The sequence below is a fragment of the Macaca nemestrina genome, chromosome X (assembly GCF_043159975.1).
Source record: "Macaca nemestrina isolate mMacNem1 chromosome X, mMacNem.hap1, whole genome shotgun sequence".
NCBI classification, from domain to species: Eukaryota; Metazoa; Chordata; class Mammalia; order Primates; family Cercopithecidae; genus Macaca; species Macaca nemestrina.
Window position 1 is genome coordinate 45136578 of NC_092145.1, and position 23916 is coordinate 45160493.

A 23916-nucleotide genomic window follows, 5' to 3' on the forward strand; every position below is an offset into this window, starting at 1 on the left:
TGGGGTCATTATGCTTTTGAAATTTTGTTTTTATTATCAATGTTTACAAAGAAGTTAAAAACTTTTAATTTTGATCTTTAGCCCTGTATACTATTCTATGTGAGATATGAGGGGAAAGGACAGATTCCTTTCGATCATATGCTAATCAAAGGAAAAGCACATTATTTTAAAAAACATTAGCAAGAAATTGCTCACAGTTACTTAGAAGACTACCTTTTTAAGGGTATCACCACAAGCTCGTTTTACATAAAAAAGTTACATTGGTCTCTGGGCTAGTATATAAAGAGACTGTGCAATAATGCACTACAGTGAAGTGATTTGAAATCTTTATTCTTAAATTTAGTAGAGCTGTGTGAAGACAATGGTGTAGATGGACAGTGAAGGTCTGCTACTACCCCACTCTAAGTCATAATGCATTTTTAAAGAAATGCTATCTACACTGGGTGATGATGTAGGATCTGATTGTTTTCATTATTATATTTCAATCTTACCTGACTGTGTTTGCTTGCCTACATATAATTTAAGGTTTTAAAGGGAGTAGACAGTTTGGGAGGGGATCAGCACCAAAAGTTTTGGAACTTAATCAGAAGTGGTGAGTGTACCTGCAAAACAGGATGGTTGTTTGCTATCTCTTTGAAGCCAGTCACCTTTGTCTCTAGTTCCTTATTGGCATGAGCTACAATTTGGGAGTGGGGGTAGGATTTTTGCCATCAACCATCTTATTCTACACACAGCTTCAGAATAGTTGTTCCAGTTTTCGAAACACAGTATCATAGCCTAGTGCATGTTGGGCACATGCAAATCAGTATTTTCCCTCTCCATGGCCATCATAATGGCCTTCAAATCCAAAGTCAAAGCTTTGGAAAGAGAAAACTGATATGTCCTTCTAAAAACAAGGGGAAAGGAAGAACTGCATTCTCTTGAAAGTTAAGTTATAACCTTTTCTTTCTGATTCTATGAAGAAGACTGTACTAATAAAACTGCCAATTTCTTTCAGGTGGGTGTACATGGCATTAGAATAGAATTCATCAATGAAAAAGGATCAAAACGCACCGCCACCTACCTACCGGAGGTTGCAAAGGAGCAAGGTCATTGTTGTTCTTTATTTCATGTGATCTGGTGAAGAATTTAAACAAATATACAAATCGAAATGCGATAGCTGACCTTGCAGTTATGTCTGATAATTGAACAGTGTCAAATTGTAAGAAGTGACTCTTCCATCACTGCCACTGCAATGTCTGTATCAAGTCGGTGAAATACTCACAGAAGTTGAATCCCTGCATTGAATTTTGATGGCATAAACCCATAAGTGTATATTTTTTAAAAAGCAGAATTAATATTAGTTGAGTTTCATTTTAGGCAACAATTTGCTACTGATTTGAAGTACCTTTTTCCCATATTCCATTGTGGCATAAAGAAGCCTTTTGTTTGACAATCAGCCACATAGTTCTTTGTCATTTTAAGTATCAAATGTTTCATTGTTAGGTGGTTGTCATTACTCATCCTGCTAATATTAAGATTGTAGGTTTCCCATTAAGATTGGAGCATTGAGAAAACATGAAATATTAGTGTTTTATATGCTTGGTCTATACTTCCTAATCAGAATTTTCCTATTTCACACATAGAGCATAGACCCGTATGAACCAACATTGTAACACAGAGTAACTTTTCACTCTGTAGTATTGTATCCTTTCTTAGCAACTACTAAATTCTGATTTTGTGTTGGTTGAAATGAATCTTTTATCTTGGGGAGCTTTTCTTCTCATCAGAAAGCATTTGTAATTTGGTTTCCCCATGTTTGTCTTATAAATGGGAGATACATAATAGCAAAATTTAATGCCATTAAATCCCCAGATCAGAAAGTCTTCAAGGCAGTTGCCTGAAGATTTATTTGGGTTGCTTTAGAAAATGTCTTAATCTCCTAGTATCATTAACTTTGTAAAGCATACATAAAAGATAGAGGGCCTCAGATACTAGTATGCCATCCATGTCAGAACTAATAAAAATACCCTTGAATACTGCACACAAACTTGAATGGTTACAGAATTACAGAAGATACCATAAGAAACAACAATTACTGTAAGGTGGTGTGGGAGTCCTAAATGCTGAGTTGGCAAAATGGCATATAGGCTTTTCACTCCCTTTTAAAGATGTCGCCGTTAGAGGAAAGTACAGCAGATATGGTTTGTTACAGTCACGACTGAGCAATTTCTGTCAGCCCCTTAGACCCCTTGACTTCGAATGTGAAGATAAAGGAGCCAATGTTGTTTGACACTGTGGATAGCTAGAATTTAAGGAGTGTGGTGATGGCCCTGCTTTTGTAAAGGACGACATCGTAGCTTTTCTGTGTGATTGTTTTTAGGACCAAAAGATTTGATGGCATTTGGTGACAGTGATAGCTGACCTCTACAAAGTCATTTTGTATTTAATGAAAGGTGTTTGTTACATGTGCTTGACTGATATTTTATCTGGTCAACTCTCTACAGGATGGGACCATATTCAGACCATAGACTCCTTATTGAGGAAAGGAGGATACAAAGCTCCAATTACTAATGAATTCAGGAAAACCATAAAACTGACCAGGTACAGAAGATATTTTCTAGCACAAGGCTAACCTGTACATTTTGATGTGTATGCCTATAACGCTTTGATTTCTTTGGTCTCTCTAACTACACTTCTCTTTTCTGAAACAGAGTGGAAATGAATGGCAGGGTCATACTGAGGGTGGATACAATGGAACTCTGCTTGGTAGTAAAGCCTGTGTGATGTATGAGCCTATCTTTCCCATCTTCAGCTCTGTGTGATTACTCTGGCTTTTGTATGAGCAAGCCCTTGGAGACTTTAGACTACTTTACTGGAGAAAGTACTTGAATTAGCAATTGACTAGCTTTTGACATTACTTAGCAGAACCCCAGGATTCTGATAAACAGTCCTCAAATTTGAATTTAACCTCAGAATTTTGGCAGTGATAGAAGTCTACCAAGAAAACTTGTTAGCTTGCTGAAAAACACAATTGAGCTAAACTCAAATGCTAAATAAATTGCAGCATGAAAAAATACAGATGCTTATTTAAAAAGGAAAAAAACATACATTTTAGGAAAATGGGCTGCTGGTTCCATTTATTTCAATTCCATAAAACTACACTGAATGCCTATAGTATAAAAATGGCCTATTCTCAGCTCTGAGGAGTTAGAAATTCAGAAATACCTCCATCCCTGCTCTCCCTGAGTTCACCGTGGAGGCGAATAGAGGGGGCACGGACAAAAGTATTAATCTAAGGCAGAATATGATGGGTAATACAAGATCCATTCCCATGAAGTAGGGAAAGAGGAATTCTAAGAGGGTGGGAGGGGGATAACGGATAGTTTCAAAGAGATCCGTTGGGGGCTGGGTTTGAAGAATGGGTGGAATATTTGACAGGTAGAGAGTGCGGGAGGAAAGGGATTCCCTTAAGGAAGACCTTGTGAGTCAAGGGTGGTGAAGTACAAAGCAAGTTCTGAGAATGCGAAATAGTCTGATTGAGCTGATCTTTCAGTGTAATAGAGAAGCTGATCATTAGAGGAAAATGTGGCCACATGGTAGGTTGGGCAGACCATTGAGGGTCCTGAGTTCCAGAGTAACTAATTTGGACCTGGTTCTATAGGCAATTGGTAGCTATTGAAGGATTTTAATCAGATGGGCTTGGGGAGGTATAAGAATGGAATTGGAAACAGGAAAATTAGCCAGGAAGCATTGGTATTATCTAAGAATCTGTGGCAGCAGTCCAAAAGAGGTGCAACAGGGGCCTTAACTAGAGCTGTGGCAGTGAGATGGGAAGAAAGGTGGGAATCGATATGAAAATAATGTGGAAGAAATGAAAGGACTGGGTCATCATTTAGAAATAAAGAAGGAAGTCAAGGCGTTAATCTAGATAAAAAGGACCAAGGTAATCCCTTTAATCAAAGTAGGGACCACAAGAGGAGCATGTTAAGTTTATGCATTGATTTTGGATTTGAGGTGCTTCTTAGGATATCTATATAGAAATATCTAGTAGGTCAATGAAAATGTATGAGCTCATAGCTAGATATGATTGAAATTGTAAGGATAGGGTTCACTGTGGGGAGACAGTATAGAGCCAAAATAACCAAATACAGAAACATAACAAAATTCTACAAGGCAGGGATAGGAGCATTCAGAGAGAAGGAGCAATCTGAGAGGCAGGGAAGAACCAGGGGCATGTGGAGGTATAGAATCCTTAGCACCAGAGAGCTTAAGGGTGTGATGAGCAAATGGAAAGGTCAAGCTGAGTCAGGGGAAGCCTTCTGACAGCTATTTCCATGGAAGGGTGGCAGCAGAAGCCAAAGAGCACTGAGCTGAGTAGTAGTGTGAGATGGGGATTGAAGGCAGAAAATATACACAACTATTTGAGAAATGTGGCAATGAAAAGAAAGCCCGACATAGGGAAAAGTGAGAGTTCAGGATACCAGAATTAAGAAAAGTTGTTTTTGTTGTTGTTACTTAATGGTAAGACCTAAGTAGATGTATGGACAGAGAAAAGAACAGTAAAAGAGGGAGAGGTGGAAGACTTCTGAAGAAAAATAATCAACTGAATTGAATGACATGCATACTCCTGTTAGAAAACTGGGGCTGAGGGGGCAATAAAAATTCTAAAAGAACAATTTAAACAAGGAGTAGTAGAGTGCAAAGAGCACTGGACTCAGACTTTTAATTTCCAGGTTCTGATCTTAGCTTTGTTACTTACTATCTCTGTGACCTTGGGCAGTCACTGCTTCTCTCTGGGACCCCATTTCCTGATCTATAAAATTATCTCTAAGGTCCTTCCTAGCACTGACAATGGCATATCACCTATTTCTCGATGTTAACTTTTCTCTTCCCTGACTTTCTTTCAGGTATCGTAGTGAAAAGATGACCCTGAGCTATGCTGAATACCTTGCTCATCGCCAGCATCATCATTTCCAAAATGGCATTGGGCATCCCCTTCCGCCATATAACCATTATTCCTGACACTGAGCCGCACAACCAGTCACTGGGCCTCTCTGCAGACCTCTTCCCAGGAGACCCTACACCTTCTTGGTCTAGCTATCTCTTTTACTGTACCATTTTATGATGATAGTTTCCGTTGCCATGGTGAAGCTTCGACATCGTCAATTAAGATCATCATGGTAACGGGTAGAAAAATGGCATTTGTTAAGATCCTGTTTTATTATTTTAGATCATTGTTTTTTTTTTTTTTTTTTTTTTTTGCAGCATATGTGATTTTGGGTTTTTTTTCTTCCAATATTATGTAGAATTTTGCTTTGCTATCTCAGTCAGGTTTCTGTTTTTCTGTCCTCCTTGCCTTTCTTCCTGTTTTGCTTCCTGTTTTCCTTCTTCCTTCCCGTTTTCCTTCTTCCTTCCCTCCCTCCCTTCCTTTGACTGTGGATGGAAGAAAGTGTGCAGTTTTTAGGGATTTTACTTAGGTTTGTCTTTAGTCATCCTCAGTAAGATAGTTGTTTTTTGATACCTGAGTTTGGGATTCATTCATATCAAATTCAGTTATTTGCATATTACTCTTGATTTTTGTCTGAAATTCACTTTGCTATGACAGCTTAGTAGTTGGGTCTTCACTCCTTAAGTATATGTTTTTCCCATGGTGAAAATATATGAACTTTAGCTCTAGTAGTGAGCATTCAAAGGTCCGTGATAGGGCTTGTCACAGAGAGAGAGAAATCATTTATCCCTATTGTGCTGGTTATCATAGAAGAGACTGCCTCACCACTTTATAGAGCCAATTTGCAAACTAAAACACTGTTTTGAGAAGGTACAGACTACCTTTCAAAAAGGCTACAGGAAACATTTTTATGAGCAGCAAATATTAGGAAGAGAGCAGATACAGAATTTAGTGCCTTTGAGAAGAATATAAGTGGAATTAAGAGGGGTTAGAAAAAAGGCAATTTAGAAAAATATTCTTGTAAAATTTTATTGTTTCTATATGTGAAACAGAAGATTAGACAAATTCCTTACTCTTAAGTATTTTTTTAAGCTGAAAAAAATTATTTTGAGCAAATAACCAAAAAGAGACATTTGTCTATTTTATATTAATTTAAATTTGTTAGCTCTAGGTTTCAGTAAGTCGTGATTGGCTAGAGTCCATTTTAGCTACCATCTAAAGGTATGGTAAAGATAATTTAGTGAAACAAAAGTTCATATTTGTCATGATTTCAGATATGTTTGTCATGGGGACAATACTAGAGTTTTAGAGATACTATAAAATAGCTTGAATCTCTTTCTGCACTACATACTTTTGATAGAAACACATTTACTACATTGATGTTATGTCACCCCTGTGAAAATGGAGTTGGCATTCAGATGTGCTATAGTAAGAGCCCAGCTCATCTGCAAGGACAGTCTTCCCATGATGCATACAAAGGATAACTTACTGATGTAGATAGGAGGTCCATACATATATCCCCAGGAAAAATGACAGATTATTCTGGAGGAAGATGACCTTCATTTTATGGTATATGTGTGTGTGTCTGTGTGTGTGTGTGTGTGTGTGTGTGTGGTATATATATACATACCACACACACACACCCCTTTGGAAAAATATATATAATGTTTTCAAATAGGAAGCCAACATATCAAGTGATGAATTAAAGTATGCTGCAGAATATATATTCTAAAACTATAAAAAATGTCAGTGAATATCAAAATGATATAGCTTATACATATAGTTACTGTGACAAGTGACAGACTGCTAGTTCAGAATTCAAAAATCCTTTCTTAGTTTGTGAGATAATGGGCTAAATTCCTTCTGCTTGCCACTGGGGCACAGCAAACTGCTTTAGTTTTTGATGAGAGTTCTTAGAAGTTTGTTGGTATTCCTTCATCCACAGCATCCATTGTTGAAATAACCATTTTCAGTTGTGATGCCTTAACTAAGAAGCCAATTGTTAGCCTGAAATGCAATCTTGGTAGCCAGTTTCAGTGAAGCTAGAGATTAGTCAGAAAAAGTTAGCTGTTGGGCTTTAGAAAGGGATTTCGAGTCCTGTCATTTCTACTTGGGAGCATTTTGGAGCAGATTAGTCTTTCAGTATAAAAACAAGTGGCTACCTGATGGAAACTTTTCTTACCCTTATAGGGAAACTGAGCACAAGCTGAATGATATTGTCTGCTGCAAAAAAAAAAAAAAAAAAAAGAAGAAAAAAAAAAGAAAATGAAAAAGAAAAAAAGATAAATAAAACAAGCAAACTGAAGAAAGACAAAATAGACCAATATTATCGTGAAATCCATCTTATCCATCATCTCATCAGTTCAACAGGCTCCTCATCCTGGGTGAGCTTATGGTTAGAAGTTTTTTTTAGCAAAGATTTATTACATACATAGATGTGTGTGTGTACATATACTTATACATACATACATATATGTGTGTTTATGTATTTAACGGTGCTAATCAATCTTGAGCAGGTCACGTGACTGGTCATGCGGACTCTAAAATCATATCAGATTTTTTAAAATCCTTGATATATGCAGATGTTATACAGATTTTCTTAGCAGTGTAATAATGTTATACTGAAGAAATAACCATCCTGCAGGCTTCAAAGGACGAGGTCAGCAATATTTCCCAACATGGCTTGGGGGAAAAGGATAGTTTTGTCTCCTTTTGTATTCAAGTAATGCAAAGTGCATTTTTGTCTCTAAGTAGCTTTTGACTAAAAGACTTTGTAGTGTAAAGGGTGTTATACAAACTGTAATGGTGTGCTTCAAACAAATGCTAGACCCTTTCACCTTTGTCGTATATACAAAGCTGTTAATTATGTGGTATGAATTAACTTTGAACATGTTGAAATATGTAGCATGTCTTTAATTCAGACAAAGATTCTAATTGCACAGGTTGTGTTCTAGCCAGTTGTGATTTATTTGTTCAGAAACACAAATGTGAATTGCACTCTTATCATCAGAATATTGTATGAGTTCAGTGATCTTTAAACAGCTCAGAAGTAATACTTGAACTTCATTTGAGTAGCACAAAGTTTACATAGCCCCTTTTAAATGTTAATTCGTTCCATTTAAGTTTTCCGTTTTCAGATGCAACTGGGTATTTTTCCTCTTGGAAAGAGTACGTACTTTGCTTTGGTATGTAGCAAAAGGCTTCCATTTCTGGAAGGGTTTTCTTGTTCTTAAACAAGGTCAGCCAGGTACCAGATTCTAAAAGAACAAATTGTCCCCCACCCCTCAAGTGGCCTTCTGACTGCACGAGAATGTGCTACTACCCTCTGTAGTCTCCCCTAACATGAGAGGTCAGTGAAATTGATGGAGGAAGTGCAAGGCTTGCTTCCCCTCACCCTTAAAGCTTAAAGCAGTTATAAGATTTTTTTAGTCCAGCACATACAGTCCCAATGCCCAGCACACCGGAAGTTTGTATACTGGCCTCTTATCTTGTCTTCGTATGTGCAGGAAATTTGAAACTGTCATCTGGAATAGGTTCCATCTCTTATGTGTGTTAGATCAAACCAAAGAAGCCCCCAGCCATGCCCAAATGCTGCTTCAAAAGCCTGCCTTCCAGTCCTTACAAAAACCTTGCAGGATTAAATGTGTTAACTTTTTTATTTTTGTACAGTTTCTAAGTGATTTTTGCTAGTGATGTTAAAATGAATTAAGTTTATTTGAGGGGTGTGAGCACCTCCTCCATTTAAATAAACTGGTGACTTTCCTTTTATTTTTTAAAAGTGGAAACCCGTTGTGTGCCTCTCGATTTAAGGGTTTCTGATGACATTATTCTTAAGACCAGCATTGATCCTTTATATACAAAGATATGTTTTCCTTGTTTTTTATTGCTATTTCAGAAGAAAATGAACCTTTTATTTTGCTCTACCCAGTAACTGCGCTGGTACATAGACGCACTGAGCAAACAAACTTTTGTAACCACCTCTGACTACTTTTGTATATCAAAGTTGATTACTTTTGAAATATTTGGATCTAGTTTCTAAGTTATTTTAGTGTTTTATATGTTCCCCAAAATTACTTTGAATCTGTCACCAGCATAATGAGTTCTTGGTGATACAATGGTGAGACTTGTAATGAGCAAAAAGCTACCTGGAGTAGCTCCTCTTTTCCTTCTTTCTTAGTAACCTGTTTTTTGATTACCGTAAGACATCACAGATTACCTGAAACCCCTTCCAGTATAACTAGGCCCTCCTTCCTTCCACATTTAATTGCTTAATAGTTTGAAGAAACTATTGGAAATGGGCATTTTATATGACATGTATGGCTTTAAAATATTAAATATGAGCAAAAAGAAAAAATATGAGAAGGTTTATGTGGGTCTGTAAGGTATGGCTGTGGAAAGATATTGTAGTAGTTTTGACACTATTGTTATTACCTTTAAAATCATTTACCCAATAAAATGTTAAAACCGAGTTATTTTGTGTTTCTTTTTTAAGTTTAACCTCTCTCATCATAGGATCTTGGTCTCGTCGGTACTTCTTACTAAAAGGTTAACAGTTGAAGGCTCTGAAGGAATATAGTTAGGAACAGATACTGATTTATTGCCAAACTAGCACTTGGGAAACCTTACCTGCTTGCAGCCACTCCCTGCCATATGATTTGCCAATGTCATCCTTTTGTCTATCTCTGAATCCTGGCTTGCTGATATAGATTAGCCTTTATTTGGACACCCTAACGTGGCCACATTGATCCTTTAAGGATCCTTTAGAGCCTTTGCCACGGAACTCAGACAAACATCAGACTTGAATTCTGGAGGGAGCTTAGCTGTGCTTAGGTCCGCTCCGAATTCCTTCCAAATCAGTCAGTGGTTATTGGGCATTTCCTCTTTGTGAGCTGGTGAGGGGCAGTAGCAGTGCTATTCAGTGAAATCATCTGATGTGGGGGCCCTTTCTCCTACCATCAAGGCTTGCCCATTTTCTGAGTACAGGACAGAGTCTGAAAATGCTCAAGATGTGGTCACCCAGAGCTTGTACGTACTCATACACACACTAGGCATACCACACGCTTACACTTATTACCAGCTATTTTTTCCAGTTCCAGAGTGGTACCCCCAACTTGGGCTTGGGGGAAACACTCGGAGTGTAGGGTAGGGCAACTGGTGCTACTGACTTTCAAGGGCCAGATAAGAGCCTATGTCAAGAAAGGAATCTCTTGGGGTGCTGCCTCTGCCTACTGTTGCCTTATCCCTTTCTCTATGGAAAGGCTACCAAGGACATTGTTGAAATACCTCTGGCTCTTTCTAAAACATTTGCTGTCTCACGCACATTTCAAGATTAGTTGCTAGTTGAATATATCCAGGACGATTTTCTGTTACATTGCCCCAAAGCCCTGGTAACTATGTAAATTTTATGACACGTGCTTATGTCAATCACAGTGGCTAAAAACAGTGTTCTCAGATCCTAGAGGACTACTGTGGTTTTGAACAGTGCTCCATAAAGGCAGCCATCTGCTCAGGGTTTACCTATTTTCATCATTCATGTTTAATGGGACATAAGATTTTTCAATGATTTAGACAATATTAATAGGTTCAGGTAGAATGAAGTAGTTTAATGAGCCCACAGCATTCTTTTTTTATAGCATTAGTGGTTAACTCTGGTCTGGACAAATTTCAACTTCAGTAATCACACTCCACCTACCTAAATTCTTCCCAGAGTTTCAGCATTTCCACTTCAGATTTCATGCCCCACTGGACACTGTAAATAGCTTTCCTGCTTCCGAGGGCAAGTATGGGCGTGTAGGATGAAGCAGTGCCTCTCTGTTGCTGGGAAATACTGCCGTATCTAAGGGGTCCTATCAGCGTGAGGTAAGGAGAAGTCTGCGGTGGGGAAGTCACACCGGGATTCACAGCTGCCAGCCAGGAGAGCCAGTGAATGACTGCCCATTCGGAGAATGGCTTCTCCCACTTCTGCAGCTTCAACCACGTGAGCCAAGATAAGTATGGGTTTGGGTAGGGTAAGCTCTCATAGCTTGCAATCTGTATGCTCAAGCTTTTCACCTACAGGAGGAAGAAATGAATGGGAGGATGCAAGTGAGGAAAGCCCTGGATATACTGTTTTTGGCTACTGCATTAAAAGGCCTGCCTTGACACCTGTAGCCCCATGGGACAATCTCGTGTTCCAAAGCTCAAACTTGTTGGAGGAAGTCTTTCAAGAATTGGAGGGAATCACATTAGGTCTCAAGCACTGTTCTGAAGTCAGTCTACATCCTCACCCCAAGCACTTGGTTACAACCTTGTTTAGATATGACGCCTTAATAAAAATTGCTATACAATGGGATATTATTCAGCCATAAATAAGATTGAAATCCTGTCATTTGCAGCAACATGGATCAGCTTGGAGGACATTATGTTAAATACTCCAGACACAGAAAGGTAAATACCACATGTTCTCACTCATGTGGGAGCTAAAGAAGTTGATCTCATAGAAGTGGAGAGTAGAATAGTGGTTACTAGAAGCTGGGAAGGGTTGAGAGAGTGAAAAGGGAGAGGTTGGTTAAAGTAGGGATCCCCAACCCCCGGGCCATGGACCAGAACTGGTCTGTGGCCTGTTAGGAACCGGGCTGCACAGCAGGGTTGAGCAGTGGGCAAGCGAGCATTACCGCCTGAGCCCCACCTCTTGTCAGATCAGTGGTGGCACTAGATTCTCATAGGAGCATGAACTCTATTGTGAACTGCACATGTGAGGGATCTAGGTTGTGTGCTGCTTAGGAGAATCTAATGCCACCTGCCCCATCCGTGGAAAAACTGTCTTCCATAAAACCGGTCCCTGGTGCCAAAAAGGTTGGAGACCACTGGGTTAAAGGATAGAAAAGTACAACTAGATTGGAGGAGTTAAGTTCTGGTGTTCTATAGCACTGTAGGGTGTCTATAGTTAAGAATTTAAGATATATCTTTGGGTAACTAGAAGACAGGATTTTGAATGTTCCCAACACAAAGAAATGATAAATGTCTGTGGTGACAGATAGACTACCCTAATTTGACCACTATACATTGTACGTATTGAAACATCACTGTGTAGCCCATAAATATGTACAATTATGTGTCAATTAAAAAAATTAAGAATTACCTCTTAATGTATTATGTTTGGAAGGTACTGACTGTATATCTCAAATTGTTTAAATGGACCCACCCAGACAGCTGGTGGAGGGTGCATGCTGTATCTAAACCAACACTGACCTGCACTTGCAGCTTTCCATCATGACAGATGATTACTTAATTTGACAGAGGTGAGATGTAGAGTATGCTCGCTGTCTGCAGCACACAGCTGGGCAGTGGCTGAATTATATGCCTCCGTGCTCACCAACTGCCATGGCATCTTTGAGCTCATGCTCCCATTCTAAAAGGACGCATCCAAGTCACAAGGGGTGGGTAATCTGTTCCCCCTTTAGTCTCCCTCCATGGTGGGAGAAGCTCTTTTTTACTCAGAATCTTAGTTGGCACCTCATTATGTTAAAAATCAGATTGAAAGAACTATTTCATCTCTATTAAGCACAAATGTATACAAGCTACTTATTAAGGAGAATGAGGTTGTTTTGATAACTATAAAATGTTGCAGTTGGGTTGAATGACAGCGAACAGTCTCAGCACTCTATGTCTATGTTTTAGCTGTACAACGACAAGGTCCTGATTTGCATGGAGATCAGATTGCTCAATTTTATGAAAGTCCACAGTCTTTCTGAAGCTTACAAGAAGTTTGGGCAGGAGAAGCATAACTCCTGAGGTTTGAAGACAAATGAGTAACCTGACGGCTTCTGCTAACCCACTGGTGGTCTTCAGTTGCCATTCTGTATATAACTTACCAGCTGTTTGTTCAGTGTTTTTTGTTTTTGTTATTCTTACTGTTCCAAAATATTATGTATTTCAACACACACGTGTTTTTTTGTATTAAATGTTTATAGAGAGCCGGGTACAGTGGCTCACGCCTGTAATCCCAGCACTTCGGGAGGCCCAGGCAGGCAGATCATCTGAGGTCAGGAGTTCGAGACCAACGTGGCCAACATGGCGAAACCCCGTCTCTACTAAAAATACAAAAATTAGTCAGGCATGGTGGCGCACACCTGTAGTCCCAGCTACTCAGGAGGCTGAGGCAGGAGAATCGCTTGAACCCAGGAGGCAGAGGTTGCAATGAGCTGAGATTGCGCTACTACACTCCAGTCTGGGCAACAGAGCAAGACTTCATCTCATTAAAAAAAAAAAAAAAAAAAAAGTTTATGGAAACTTGGGCCTGTTCCGACAGAACCCCAGGATCCCACAGGACAATCAAAACCACTGCTGGAGCCTCAATATGCCCAGTTATTTTGAGAGCTTTTGGGAAGCCGACATTTGATGAAATGACAGCTTTTCTTTTTTTTTCTTTTCCTCCCAAATGTCAGGCTCAACATGATCCATCAATATTTATTGAGTGCCTGTCCCTCCAGAGGCATGGCACCTTGCTTGGTTACAGAATGAATATAGTATAATTTTGTAAGATAAATTAACAATCCACTCTGGGCTAAGAGTTGTAAGGAGCATACTAGTTTGGTCTAGTTGGGTAAAGTCCTTCAGACTGGGGCCCAGGTAACATTAGGGTTTTATATGTTTTCACTAAATAGCTTCCACCTCAGTGGCATTAGAACATAGTTGTAGCTGCCTCTGTTGAGAAATTATATTTCTTTGCACTCCAATATGTCAGCACCAGAAGCCACCCCATACTGGACATGATCATAATTTGTTGAATGGAGGAGACTGTTTCTGTTCCCATAATGTGGCTCTCTTGCTCCTTAGCAGGAATATGCAAGGTGGCTGGAAGAGAAGTGATGTGCTTGTAAAAGAAATAGGTTTGGACACACAGAATGGCATTGGGTGGCTGAGAATTGTGGTCCTTACTGTGAAGCTGCCCTCTTAGAGGCACTGGGCCCTTCCTATGATGAGGAGGTAAGAAGAGACAGAGAGAGGCTATCTTGAGGCCTGAAGAGGAGAAGACAGTTTATAGTATGTTTACTGGTTGAAAATTATCCCACAGAGAAAAAAAATCCATGAAGCAGAAGGAGGGAAACAATAGTAAGAGTAAACCACATGGAAAGGAAAATCGGAGTAACTTTCAGAATCACTTGCTATGCAGAAAGGACAGGAAGGTAGTATTAAATGTGGACTCTTGTAAAGCAGGAAGCACAACTTGTATACAATAGAATGTTTAAATCACATTTTAACTGACAGGAAGCTGCTGAGTTTCCAAACATCAGGCAGATATTGAAACTAAGAGTTACTATAGTCACGTTCCATCTAAATGGTATTTTGGAATGACCTAAGGTTACCATATGGGTCAACATGTGTAGGTGGGTTTCTGTGTATCCGCATAGGAGATGGGGGCTGGCCAAAGAGCTGGACGGGACAATCATATTCCCCACTCCCACATATCCTAGCAGAATGGAAAGGATGTCTTGGACTGGACAGAGTGGGAAACCCCCATCTTTTTGAGGGACAGTGCTGGTATGAGTAATGCAAACATTTCCCTAAGCTTTCTCTAAAAACATCCAAATGAATTTCAGGAACTCTGCATGAAGACATTGCCACCCCGCTGGCATATACCTCAGCAATGGCCTCTTTCCCAGAATTGTGGTCGGGCCACAGGTGGGTAGCCATAGTGACCTGAGTACATGAAGTCATGCTCCTTGGTGAATTGGTTCTTATTTATCTGGCCTAGCATATCTTGTGTGGTACTCACGAATGATGGGGCTTAAAAGGGAACCATGGGGTTAATCCAGTTGTTGGATCCAAATAGGATGGGACTGTTCCTGTTGGGTAGATGGGTCTAACTGGCCCTGCAGCCTTGGAGAAGGTCAAATAGACATTGCTAATAGTCAGCAGTAGGCTGGGAAAGTACAGGTAACATTCTTTGCTCTGAGAAATGTTACACAGTGGGTCCTGCAAGCAGGGTGCACAGAGCACTTGATTGTGAAAAAGAAACACGTTTATTTTCAATCTCGCTCCCTTTTTGGACATTTTTTTGAGGTAAAATTCATATAACATACAATTAACCATTTCAAAATGTACACTACGGTAGTTAGTGAATTCACAATGTTGTGCAACCCTTGGCTCTCTCTAGCTTTAAAACTTTTTCATCGCTCCATAAAAACACTCCACACCCATTAAGAGAAGTCACTCACCAACTCCCACCCCCCTCCCCCCTAAGTAACATCTAATCTTCCTTCCATCTCTCTGAATTTACCTATTCTGGATATATCATATTAACGGACTCATATAATATGTGACCTTTTGTATCTGGCTTCTTTTGCTCAGTATGTTTTCAAGGTTTATCCAAGTTGTACCATGTTTTAGTACTTTGTTCCTTTTTATGGCTGAATAATATTTCATTGTATCATGTAACACAATTTGTTTATCCATCATAATGGATATTTGGATTGCTTCCACCTTTCAGCTCTTAGGACCAATGCTATATAAACATTTGTGTACACGTTTCTGTGTGAACATGTTTTCATTTCACTTGGATATATGCTTAGGAGTGGAGAATTACCGAGTCATGTGGTTATTCTATCGTTTACTTACTTATTTATTTATTTATTTATTTATTTATTTTGCAATGGAGTTTCACTCTTGTTGCCCAGGATGGAGTGCAATGGCACGATCTTGTCTAATTGCAACCTCCACTTCCTGGGTTCAAGCGATTCTTCTGCCTCAGCCTCCTGAGTAGCTGGGATTACAGGCATGTGCCACCATGCCCAGCTCATTTTGTATTTTTAGTAGAAATGAGGTTTTACCATGTTGGTCAGCTGGTCTTGAACTCCTGACCTCAAGTGATCCATCTGCCTCAGCCTCCCAAAGTGCTGAGATTACAGGCATGAGCCACTGCACCCAGCCTACCTTTAACTTTTTGAGGAACCACCAAACCATTTTCCAAAGTGGCTGTACCATTTTATGTTCCCAGTAGCAATGTATATAGGTTCCTATTTCTCATCCTCACCATCATTACTTTTCTTTTTTTGATTTAAGCCATCTTAGTGGATGTGAAGTGGCATCTCATTATGGTTTTGATTTGTATTTCCTTAAAGATCATTGATATTGAACACTTTTTCATGTGCTTATTGGCTATTGGTATATTTTCTTTGGAAAAATGTCCATTCTAGTACTTTGCCCAGTTTTTAATCAGACTGTTTGACTTTTATTATTTTTTGAGACAGGCTGGAGTGCAGTGGCACAATCTTGGCTCACTGCAACCACCATCTCCCGGTTTGAGCAACTCTCCTGCCTCAGCCTCCCGAGTAGCTGGGACTACAGGCGCACACCACCACGCCCAACTAATTTTTGTATTTTTAGTAGAGACAGGGTTTCACCATGTTGGCCAGGATGGTCTTGATCTCTTGACTTCGTGATCTGCCCACCTCGGCCTCCCAAACTGCTGAGATTACAGGTGTGAGCCGCTGCGCCCAGCTGATTGTTTCACTTTTTATTGTTGAATTGTAAGAGTTCTTCATATATTCAGGATATTAAACCATTATCAGATATATGATTTGCAAATATTTTCTCTCACTCTGTAGTTTGTCTTTTTCATATTCTTGATAATATCCTTTGACGGACAAAAGTTTTTCACGTTTATGAAGTCCAACTTATCTATTTTTTTCTATTGTTGCTAATGTTTTTGGTGTCAAATCTAAGAATCCACTGCCAAATCTGAGATCATGAAGATTTACTTCTATGTTTTCTTCTATTAGTTGTATAGTTTTATTCCTTTTATTTAGGTCTTTGACTTACTTTGAGCTATTTTGTATGTGATGTGTGGTAGCAGTCCAACTTCATTCTTTTGCATGTGGTTATCCAGTTGTCTCAACACTATTTGTTAATACTATTCTTTCCCCCATTGAATGTTCTTGGAATCCTTGTTGAAAATCAGTTGACCATAGAGGTCTGCATTCATTTCTATTATTTCTCTATCTTATTCCATTGGTCTGTATGTCCACCTTTATGCCAGTACTACACTGTTTTGATTACTGTAGTTTTGCAGTGAGTTTTGAGATCAGGAAGTGTAATCCTACTTTGTTTTTCTTTTTCAATACTGTTTTGGCTGTCCAAGGCCCCTTGAGTTCCCTTATGAATTTAAAGATTGGCTTTTCCATTGTTGCAAAAAAAAAAAAAAAAAAAAGGCCATTGGAATTTTGATAGGAATTGCACTGAATGTGTAGATGGCTTTGGAGACTATTGTCATTTGGATATTTTTTCTAATACATGAACACAGGATGCCTTTCCATTTATTTAGATGTTTTAAAATTTCTTCCAGTAATATTTTCTAGTTTTCAATGTACAAGTCATTTACCTCCTTGGTTAAATGTATTACTAGGTATTTTGTTATTTTGGATGCTATTATAAAGGAGACTGCTTTTCTTCATTTTATTTTCAGACTGTTTATTACTGGCATTGAGAAACATAACTGATTTTGTGTGTTGATCTTATACACTACAACTTTGCTGAAATCATTTATTGGCTCTAGTAGTTGTTGGTGTGTGTATTCTATGGGAATATAGTCATATTATCTGCAAATAGAGATAGTTTTACTTCTTCCTTTCCAATTTGGATGCCTTTTCTTTCTTTCTCTTGCTTAACTGCTCTGGCTAGGATTTTCAATACTATGTTGAATAGCAGAAGTAAACATAAACATCCTGGTCTTGTTCCTGATCTTAGGAGAAAGCTTTCAGTCTCTGTCTATTAGGTATGATGTTAGTTGTGGGTTTTTCATAAATGCCCCTTTATCATGTTAAGGCATTTGCCTCCTACTCCTAGTTTGCTGAGTGTTTTATTATGAAAGGGTATTAACTTTTGTCAAATGGTTTTTCTGCATATATTGAGACGATCACGTCCCCACCCCACCCCCCACTTTGTTCTATTACTGTGGTGTACCGCATTGGTTGATTTTCTTACATTAAACCACCCTTAAATTCCTGGAATAAATCCCACTTGGTCATGGTTTGTTATCCTTTCAAACAACCAACTATTGGTTACATTGACTCTTTTTCTTCTATTATCTATTTCATTTATCTCTGCTCTAATCTTTATTATTTCATTCCCTCTGCTGGCTTTAGGTTTCATTTGCTTTTCTTTTTCTAGTTCCTTAAGGTGTAAAGTTAGAGTATTGGTTTCGGATCTTTCTTCTTTTTTAATGTACGTGTTTACGGCTATAAATTTCCCTCTGGGCACTGCTTTCACTGTATCCCATAAGTTGTTGTAGTTGTATTTTCATTCTCATTCATCTAAAAGCATTTTCTAATTCCCCTAGTGATTTCTTCTTTGACTCATTGGTTCTTTAAGAGTATATTCTTAATTTTCACATATTTGCAAAATCTCCAGTTTTTCTCATTATTGATTTCTAGCTTTGCTCCATTTGATCAAACATACTTTGTATAATTCCAGCATTTTAAAATGTTTCAAAATAATTGTTTTATGGCCTAATATATGCTCTAACCTGGAGAATATCCCATGTACATTTGAGAAGAATGTGTATTGTGCTGTTGTGGGGTATAGTGTTCTGTATGTTTATTGGATCTAGTTGGTTTATAGTGTTGTTGAAACTATTTCCTTACTGATCTTCTGTCTAGTTGTTCTATCCATTATTTAATGTGGCATACAGAGGTCTCCAAATATTATTGTAGAATTGTCTACTATTTGTTTTTAATTCCATCAGTGTTCACTTCATATATTTTGGAGCTCTGTTGTTTGGTGCATACTTGTTTATCATTGTTATATCTTCTTTATGAATTAACCCTTTATCAGTAAAAATTTCCTTCTTCATTTTTTATGACAATTTTTTACTTAAACTCTATTTTGTCTAATATTAGTGTAACCATCTCAGCTCTCTTGTGGTTACTATTTGGATAGAGTATCTATTTTAATCCTTTCACTTTCAACCCCTGTATCTTTGGGTCTAAACTGAGTGTCTTGTCAGTAGCACATAATTGGATCATGTTGTTTTTTAATCCATTCTGCCAGAGTCTGTCTTTTAATTGGTGAGCTTAATCCATTTACATTCAAAGTGATTACTGATAATAAAGGACTTGTGCCATTGTGCTATATATCTTTTTTTGTTCCTCAGTTCCTCCTATACTGCGTTCTTTTGTGTTTGATGTATTTTTTTTGTAATATCCACTTTGATTCCCACTTCATTTCCTCTTCTATTTTAGTTATTTTCTTAGTGGTTATCATGGGGATTATAGCTAACATCCTAAGTTTATAACAATCTAGCATGATTGCTCCCATTTCTTTCTTTTCATTTTAAATAGACTTTATTTTTCAGAGTAGTTTTAGGTTCACAGCAAAATTGAGCAAAATGTATACAGGGTTCCCCTATATTTCCTATATACCCATCACACACACAGCCTACCCCACTATCAACATCCTGCATCAGAGTGGCACATTTGTTACAACTGATGAACCTGCAGTGATACATCATTATCATCCAACGTCCAAAGTTTACATTAGGGTTCACTTTTGGTATTGTATATTCTATGAGTTTTGACAACTACATAATGAAATGTATCCGCCATTATAGTAGTATACAGAATAGTAGTCTCATTGCCCTAGAAATCCTCTGTGCTTAGCCCATTCATCTCCATATCCTCCTAACACCTGGCAACCACTGACCTTGACCACTCCTTTTTAATAATTATAATAGCTAACATTTATTGAGTGCTTACTGTGGAGAACCATGTTATACACTTTTCAATAGCCTTATGAGTTTCCCGTTTTACAGAATAAGAATCAAGTTCAAGTTCAAGGAAGTTGTCACTTATCTGAGGCCACCTAACTATGAAGTGGCAAAGTCAGGATTCAAACCAAGTTTGTCAGGCTCCAGAGACTGAGCTTTTCCCGTTCACTGTTGTCTTGATGAGGATGATGATGGTGACAATGGTGGTGGTAATGGTTGTGGTGATGGTAGTGGTGGTATCTAACAAACGTGCTGCCAGGTACTGTGCCAAGTGCCTTATGTGCCTTTTCTTTTTAATCCTCACGATAGCCTATGAAGTAGATGCTATCATTATTGCCATTTTGTAGATGAGCAAACTGAGGCTCAGAGGTTAGTTAACAATCTCAAATGCACAGAACCTACTGAGTGGAGGCTAGTGACTACAACTATAATTGAAGATTTTATTTTGGCGATCTGCTACCTCTCTTTAGCTCTGAAGATGGCAAAGGTGTAGGACTAGGCCTATCCCTGAAAACTGATTGGTTGGTTTGGTTTTTGAAGTTCAAACTCCAGGGACTTAGCCTTGATATTATTTGGTTCTTTTACAAGAATACATGAGTTCTGACGGCAATGCTCTCCTATGGGCAAATCTCACTCTGCCCTTGGCTGTCCAGCCTTAGTCATTGTCTTTCTAGTCAGGGGAGGACCGCCCTCAGGCTTCTGGGTACACGACTAGATCTCAGAAATAGCCCCCTAATCGGCCTCATCAGCTTTGAAGGAGGCCACTGCAGGAGGGGCCTAAGTAGGCCAACACTTTAACCCAGTTACGTGAGGGCAGCTGTAATCCAGGCTGATCATGTCTTGCTAAGCTCTCTGGGGGAGAAATGTCCAAAAGCGGCTTCCTGTGACCAAGTATCCCTAGATCTCACTATGCAGACACTCCTCTTCCCTTCTGGAAGAGGATGGCCTAAAGGTTACAAGGGCAGAGTTTAATTTGAGTGACTGCCAGGACTGAGGGGATGTTGGTGGCAATTCCTAACTGCAGTGAAATGCCCATGGCTCAGGGTACCCTAGGACAAAGTGCTGCTTTTCCTTGAAAGGCTTACTACCTGACTCTTCTTCGACCTTGTTGGAGGAGGTAGGGAAATCAGTGTGTTCTTCTGCATGGGCCAGACAGCCACTCACATTAACCGAGGGAGTTCAGGACATGTTGGGCTTCACACCCCACCCCTACTTCTGCCAGCTTACCTCACCTCTGGCAATGACTAGCCCTAGGAGTTCCCCAGGGAAATAGGCTGAGTTGTCTGGCCAGGCTGCTGTTGGGGAAAGAAAGAAACCAGAGCTATTGGGGCTGGGTGGCCTAGCTTGTCTGACTCCTTCCCTGTCATTTGGCACAGTGGGCTTCCTTATGCAGGTATACTCTGCCTCTTCCCTCTCATGTCCCACAAACCATCTGTCTCAAGAGAGAGCTCAACAAAGTGGGTCCCCTTCTGGTCAAGAAGCAGAAAGCTTGCCTGGCCTGGGTGGATGCTGGCAGGGAAGAAAAAGAGGAGTGTTAGAATGAGGCTGTAAGCTAAAAGTCTGTACATTTTTCCAAAACGGTTTTCTCTAGCAAGAAGGTGACTTTCATGGGGGAAGAGGAAGAGGAATCTAAGTTAACAATTACAGTATTTCATTGATTCTAATATGCCTTAGATTATAAGATGTCTGTTATTTTATATACTGCTGAAAAAGAAGAAAGTTGCTGATTAAACTATCATGCCACTGATTTTAAGATGCATTCCAATTTTAACGATGTTAAAATGCAAAAAAAAAAAAAAAATGTGTCTTAGAGTCCATGAAATAAACTGAGGTATCACCTGTCCTACACACAAACACCCACTCACAAACACACCACAGACCACAACCCCACAGGGCACATTAAGGCAGATTGGGTATGAGTACAGTCAAAACCCCAGCTAACCTCTGTGCTCTGAGAACAAGCATAGTAACCAAACTGTCTGGAAATAGGAACACCTTCCACTGGACAGAACTTTATAGAGCCCTCTCACACCCATTGACCTCACTGGATTCCTCATAGATGTCCTGTGGGGTAAGCTAGACAAGGGTATTTATTACTATTTTGCAAATGGAGTTCAGGAAAGGTATGACTTTGCCAAGGGCACTCGGGACCTGAAAGGGAAGAACTGGGACAGCGGGCCCTGCCTGCTCAGTCCTGCTACAAGGCTGGTTTGACTACTACAGGACAACAACTATTATTAAGGCAAAGGAGAGAGACAGAACTACTGAGGTTGTAAATAAGTAACTTTTAGGTCCTTTTCCCAACAAAGTTATTTACAAAACCTCAATATACAAAACAGAATAAAATTGGAGTTGTTCTGGGTGAAGCCAGGGGAAAGGCCAGAGCACCGCCCACTCCACTGCCATGCATCCCCTGCTGCCGGAGGTGACTTCTCCCAGCATCCCTGAGGTGCTGAGGAAGAATCTGTAAACCTCTGGAGCAAGGGGGCTTCAACTGGATTGGTAATGTTCTTTTTTTAAGCGGGATTCAGTTATTATTCTTCATACCTTTGGTATATCTTAAATATTTCATTTTTTTAAAAGGCACTGCTATAGATGATCAGGTCAAAGAGATGACTCAGAACCTGCCTGGAGACTTGAAAGCAAAAGAAGTTTGCTTTGAACTATGAGCTTGGGTGAGGCCTGGGCACTGAGATTTTTAAAGCTCCCCAGGTGATAAATGTGCAACAAAATCAACGATCCACTGTACTAGAGGCATCTTATCAGCTCCGACACGCTAGAAATCTGAGTGTATGTCTTGGAATGCACAGGAAGGCCCCTCTGTTCTCAGGGGGCAGAATACTAGCGAGCCCGAGGTCTTTCTAAAAATGCAAGACCAAAAAGCATGAGCCTCCTGAGTATAGCGAAGGGACAACAATGGCAGGTTGGCATCACCTGGGCAAGCCCCTTGGATGGAGAGGGGAAGCGTGGAAGGGGGCAGAGAGGCCTGCTGGCTGGAGCAGTGGTGGGGCTGAGAATAGGTTGTTGGACAGGAGAACAGCTCTGTGACTCATGCTACTGGCCCTGTTTCCTAGCAGAGATGTGTCAAGGAAGCATCCACCCCCATTGCAAAGACCTGCCTCGGTGTGAAATGCAGAGATTACCGGCTGGCTGGGATGCAGGAGTTATTAAAAGTTAAGAAGTCAGCTGTGGAGGGCATCCAGTAGCCACAGGAGAAGCCTCTCCCTACTGCCTCCCTGGCTCTTAAACCCCTTTGCCCAACAGCTCAGACATCCCAGGTGTGCAATTCGGATGCTGGGCAGAGTGCTGACTGTGGGGAGGGTGGGTTCAGGCAGTGACAGAGTCCTTGACTTTCGACTACGTCGGCCTTGCCTGTTGCCAAGGTTAGCAAAGCACACATCCTTTGATTAAATCATTGCATTTGTCAGACTGACATCGGTGTATTTCTGTCCCTCCACTGGCATTGGCAAACCAGGACAAGGCAAAAGCTCCTTGGGGGATCAGGCTGTAACCATCTCAAGCTGCTCCCTACCCATCGGGGGTGGATGACACATTCCATGGGCTGGTGGGGCTTTTGCCATGCAAACACCAACTCTGTGTGCCTCCAGGGAAGGAAGGGGTGACCCTGGTGGTGAAGAACAGCTATGGAGGATATGGAAAAGCAGTTGGACACCTTGCCCAGAGGTCCAGGGAAGAGTCAGGTGGAACAGTTGCCGTTGGTCTTAGAGCTTTTCCCTCACAATACTGCCTCCTTATCCAGGACACCAACTATACAGAGCCCTGCAGAGAAGCAGGATGGGGCCCCTCGGCAAGGAGCTTGAGGTGCCTGGGCAAACAAAGGCATCCCAGCCCCATCCAGGAGAATTCATGGGATGGGCATGGCTTATGAAGCCTAGGGTTCTCCATCAGAGAACAGTGGTGCCCCCTACCATATTTTAGCACTCAGCTGGAAGATCCTTGTTGACTGAGCACTTTCTTACGGAACGGATCCTGGACCGGGGGCTGGAGGATGAATCAGATCCCACCTGGCCCTCAAGGAGCTTAACGTCTACAGAGGGAGAAAGACCAGTCATGAATCACGTGGGGGGTGGGGGGGGCGCAAATGGTGGCCAGAGTTAGTACCAGGTGCTGTAGGAGCAAAGTGGACCAGCACCTAACGTAGCCTGGGGCTTGGGGAAGACTGCAAAGAGGAGCTAACCTTCGTGTGGAGGCCTTAGGATGAAACGGGAGAGTGGGGAGCTGA

The 23916-nt window shown here is 40.2% G+C and overlaps 2 protein-coding genes across 6 annotated transcripts in view; one reads left to right on the forward strand and one right to left on the reverse strand.

Annotated features, from left to right (window-relative positions):
• Window positions 1–9398, forward strand: part of LOC105490472 (AMMECR nuclear protein 1) — a 133976-nt gene extending 124578 nt beyond the window's left edge. For both annotated transcript variants that reach the window (XM_011756132.2, XM_011756131.2), the window contains 3 exons: window positions 998–1088; window positions 2487–2583; window positions 4890–9398. In XM_011756132.2, the coding sequence (XP_011754434.1) occupies window positions 998–1088; window positions 2487–2583; window positions 4890–5004 (303 nt within the window). In that variant the 3' untranslated portion in view covers window positions 5005–9398. The remainder of the gene's footprint in view (window positions 1–997; window positions 1089–2486; window positions 2584–4889) is intronic.
• The window catches only part of LOC105490509 (transmembrane protein 164), a 344079-nt gene that overhangs the window by 139625 nt on the left and 180538 nt on the right, over window positions 1–23916 (reverse strand). For 2 of the 4 annotated variants that reach the window (XM_071088243.1, XM_071088236.1), the window contains one exon: window positions 8670–21182. The exons of the other annotated variants lie outside the window; for them this stretch is intronic. The gene's annotated coding sequence lies outside the window, so the exon portion shown is untranslated. Of the gene's footprint in view, window positions 1–8669; window positions 21183–23916 lie in introns of those variants that run through there. 4 annotated transcript variants of the gene reach the window in all.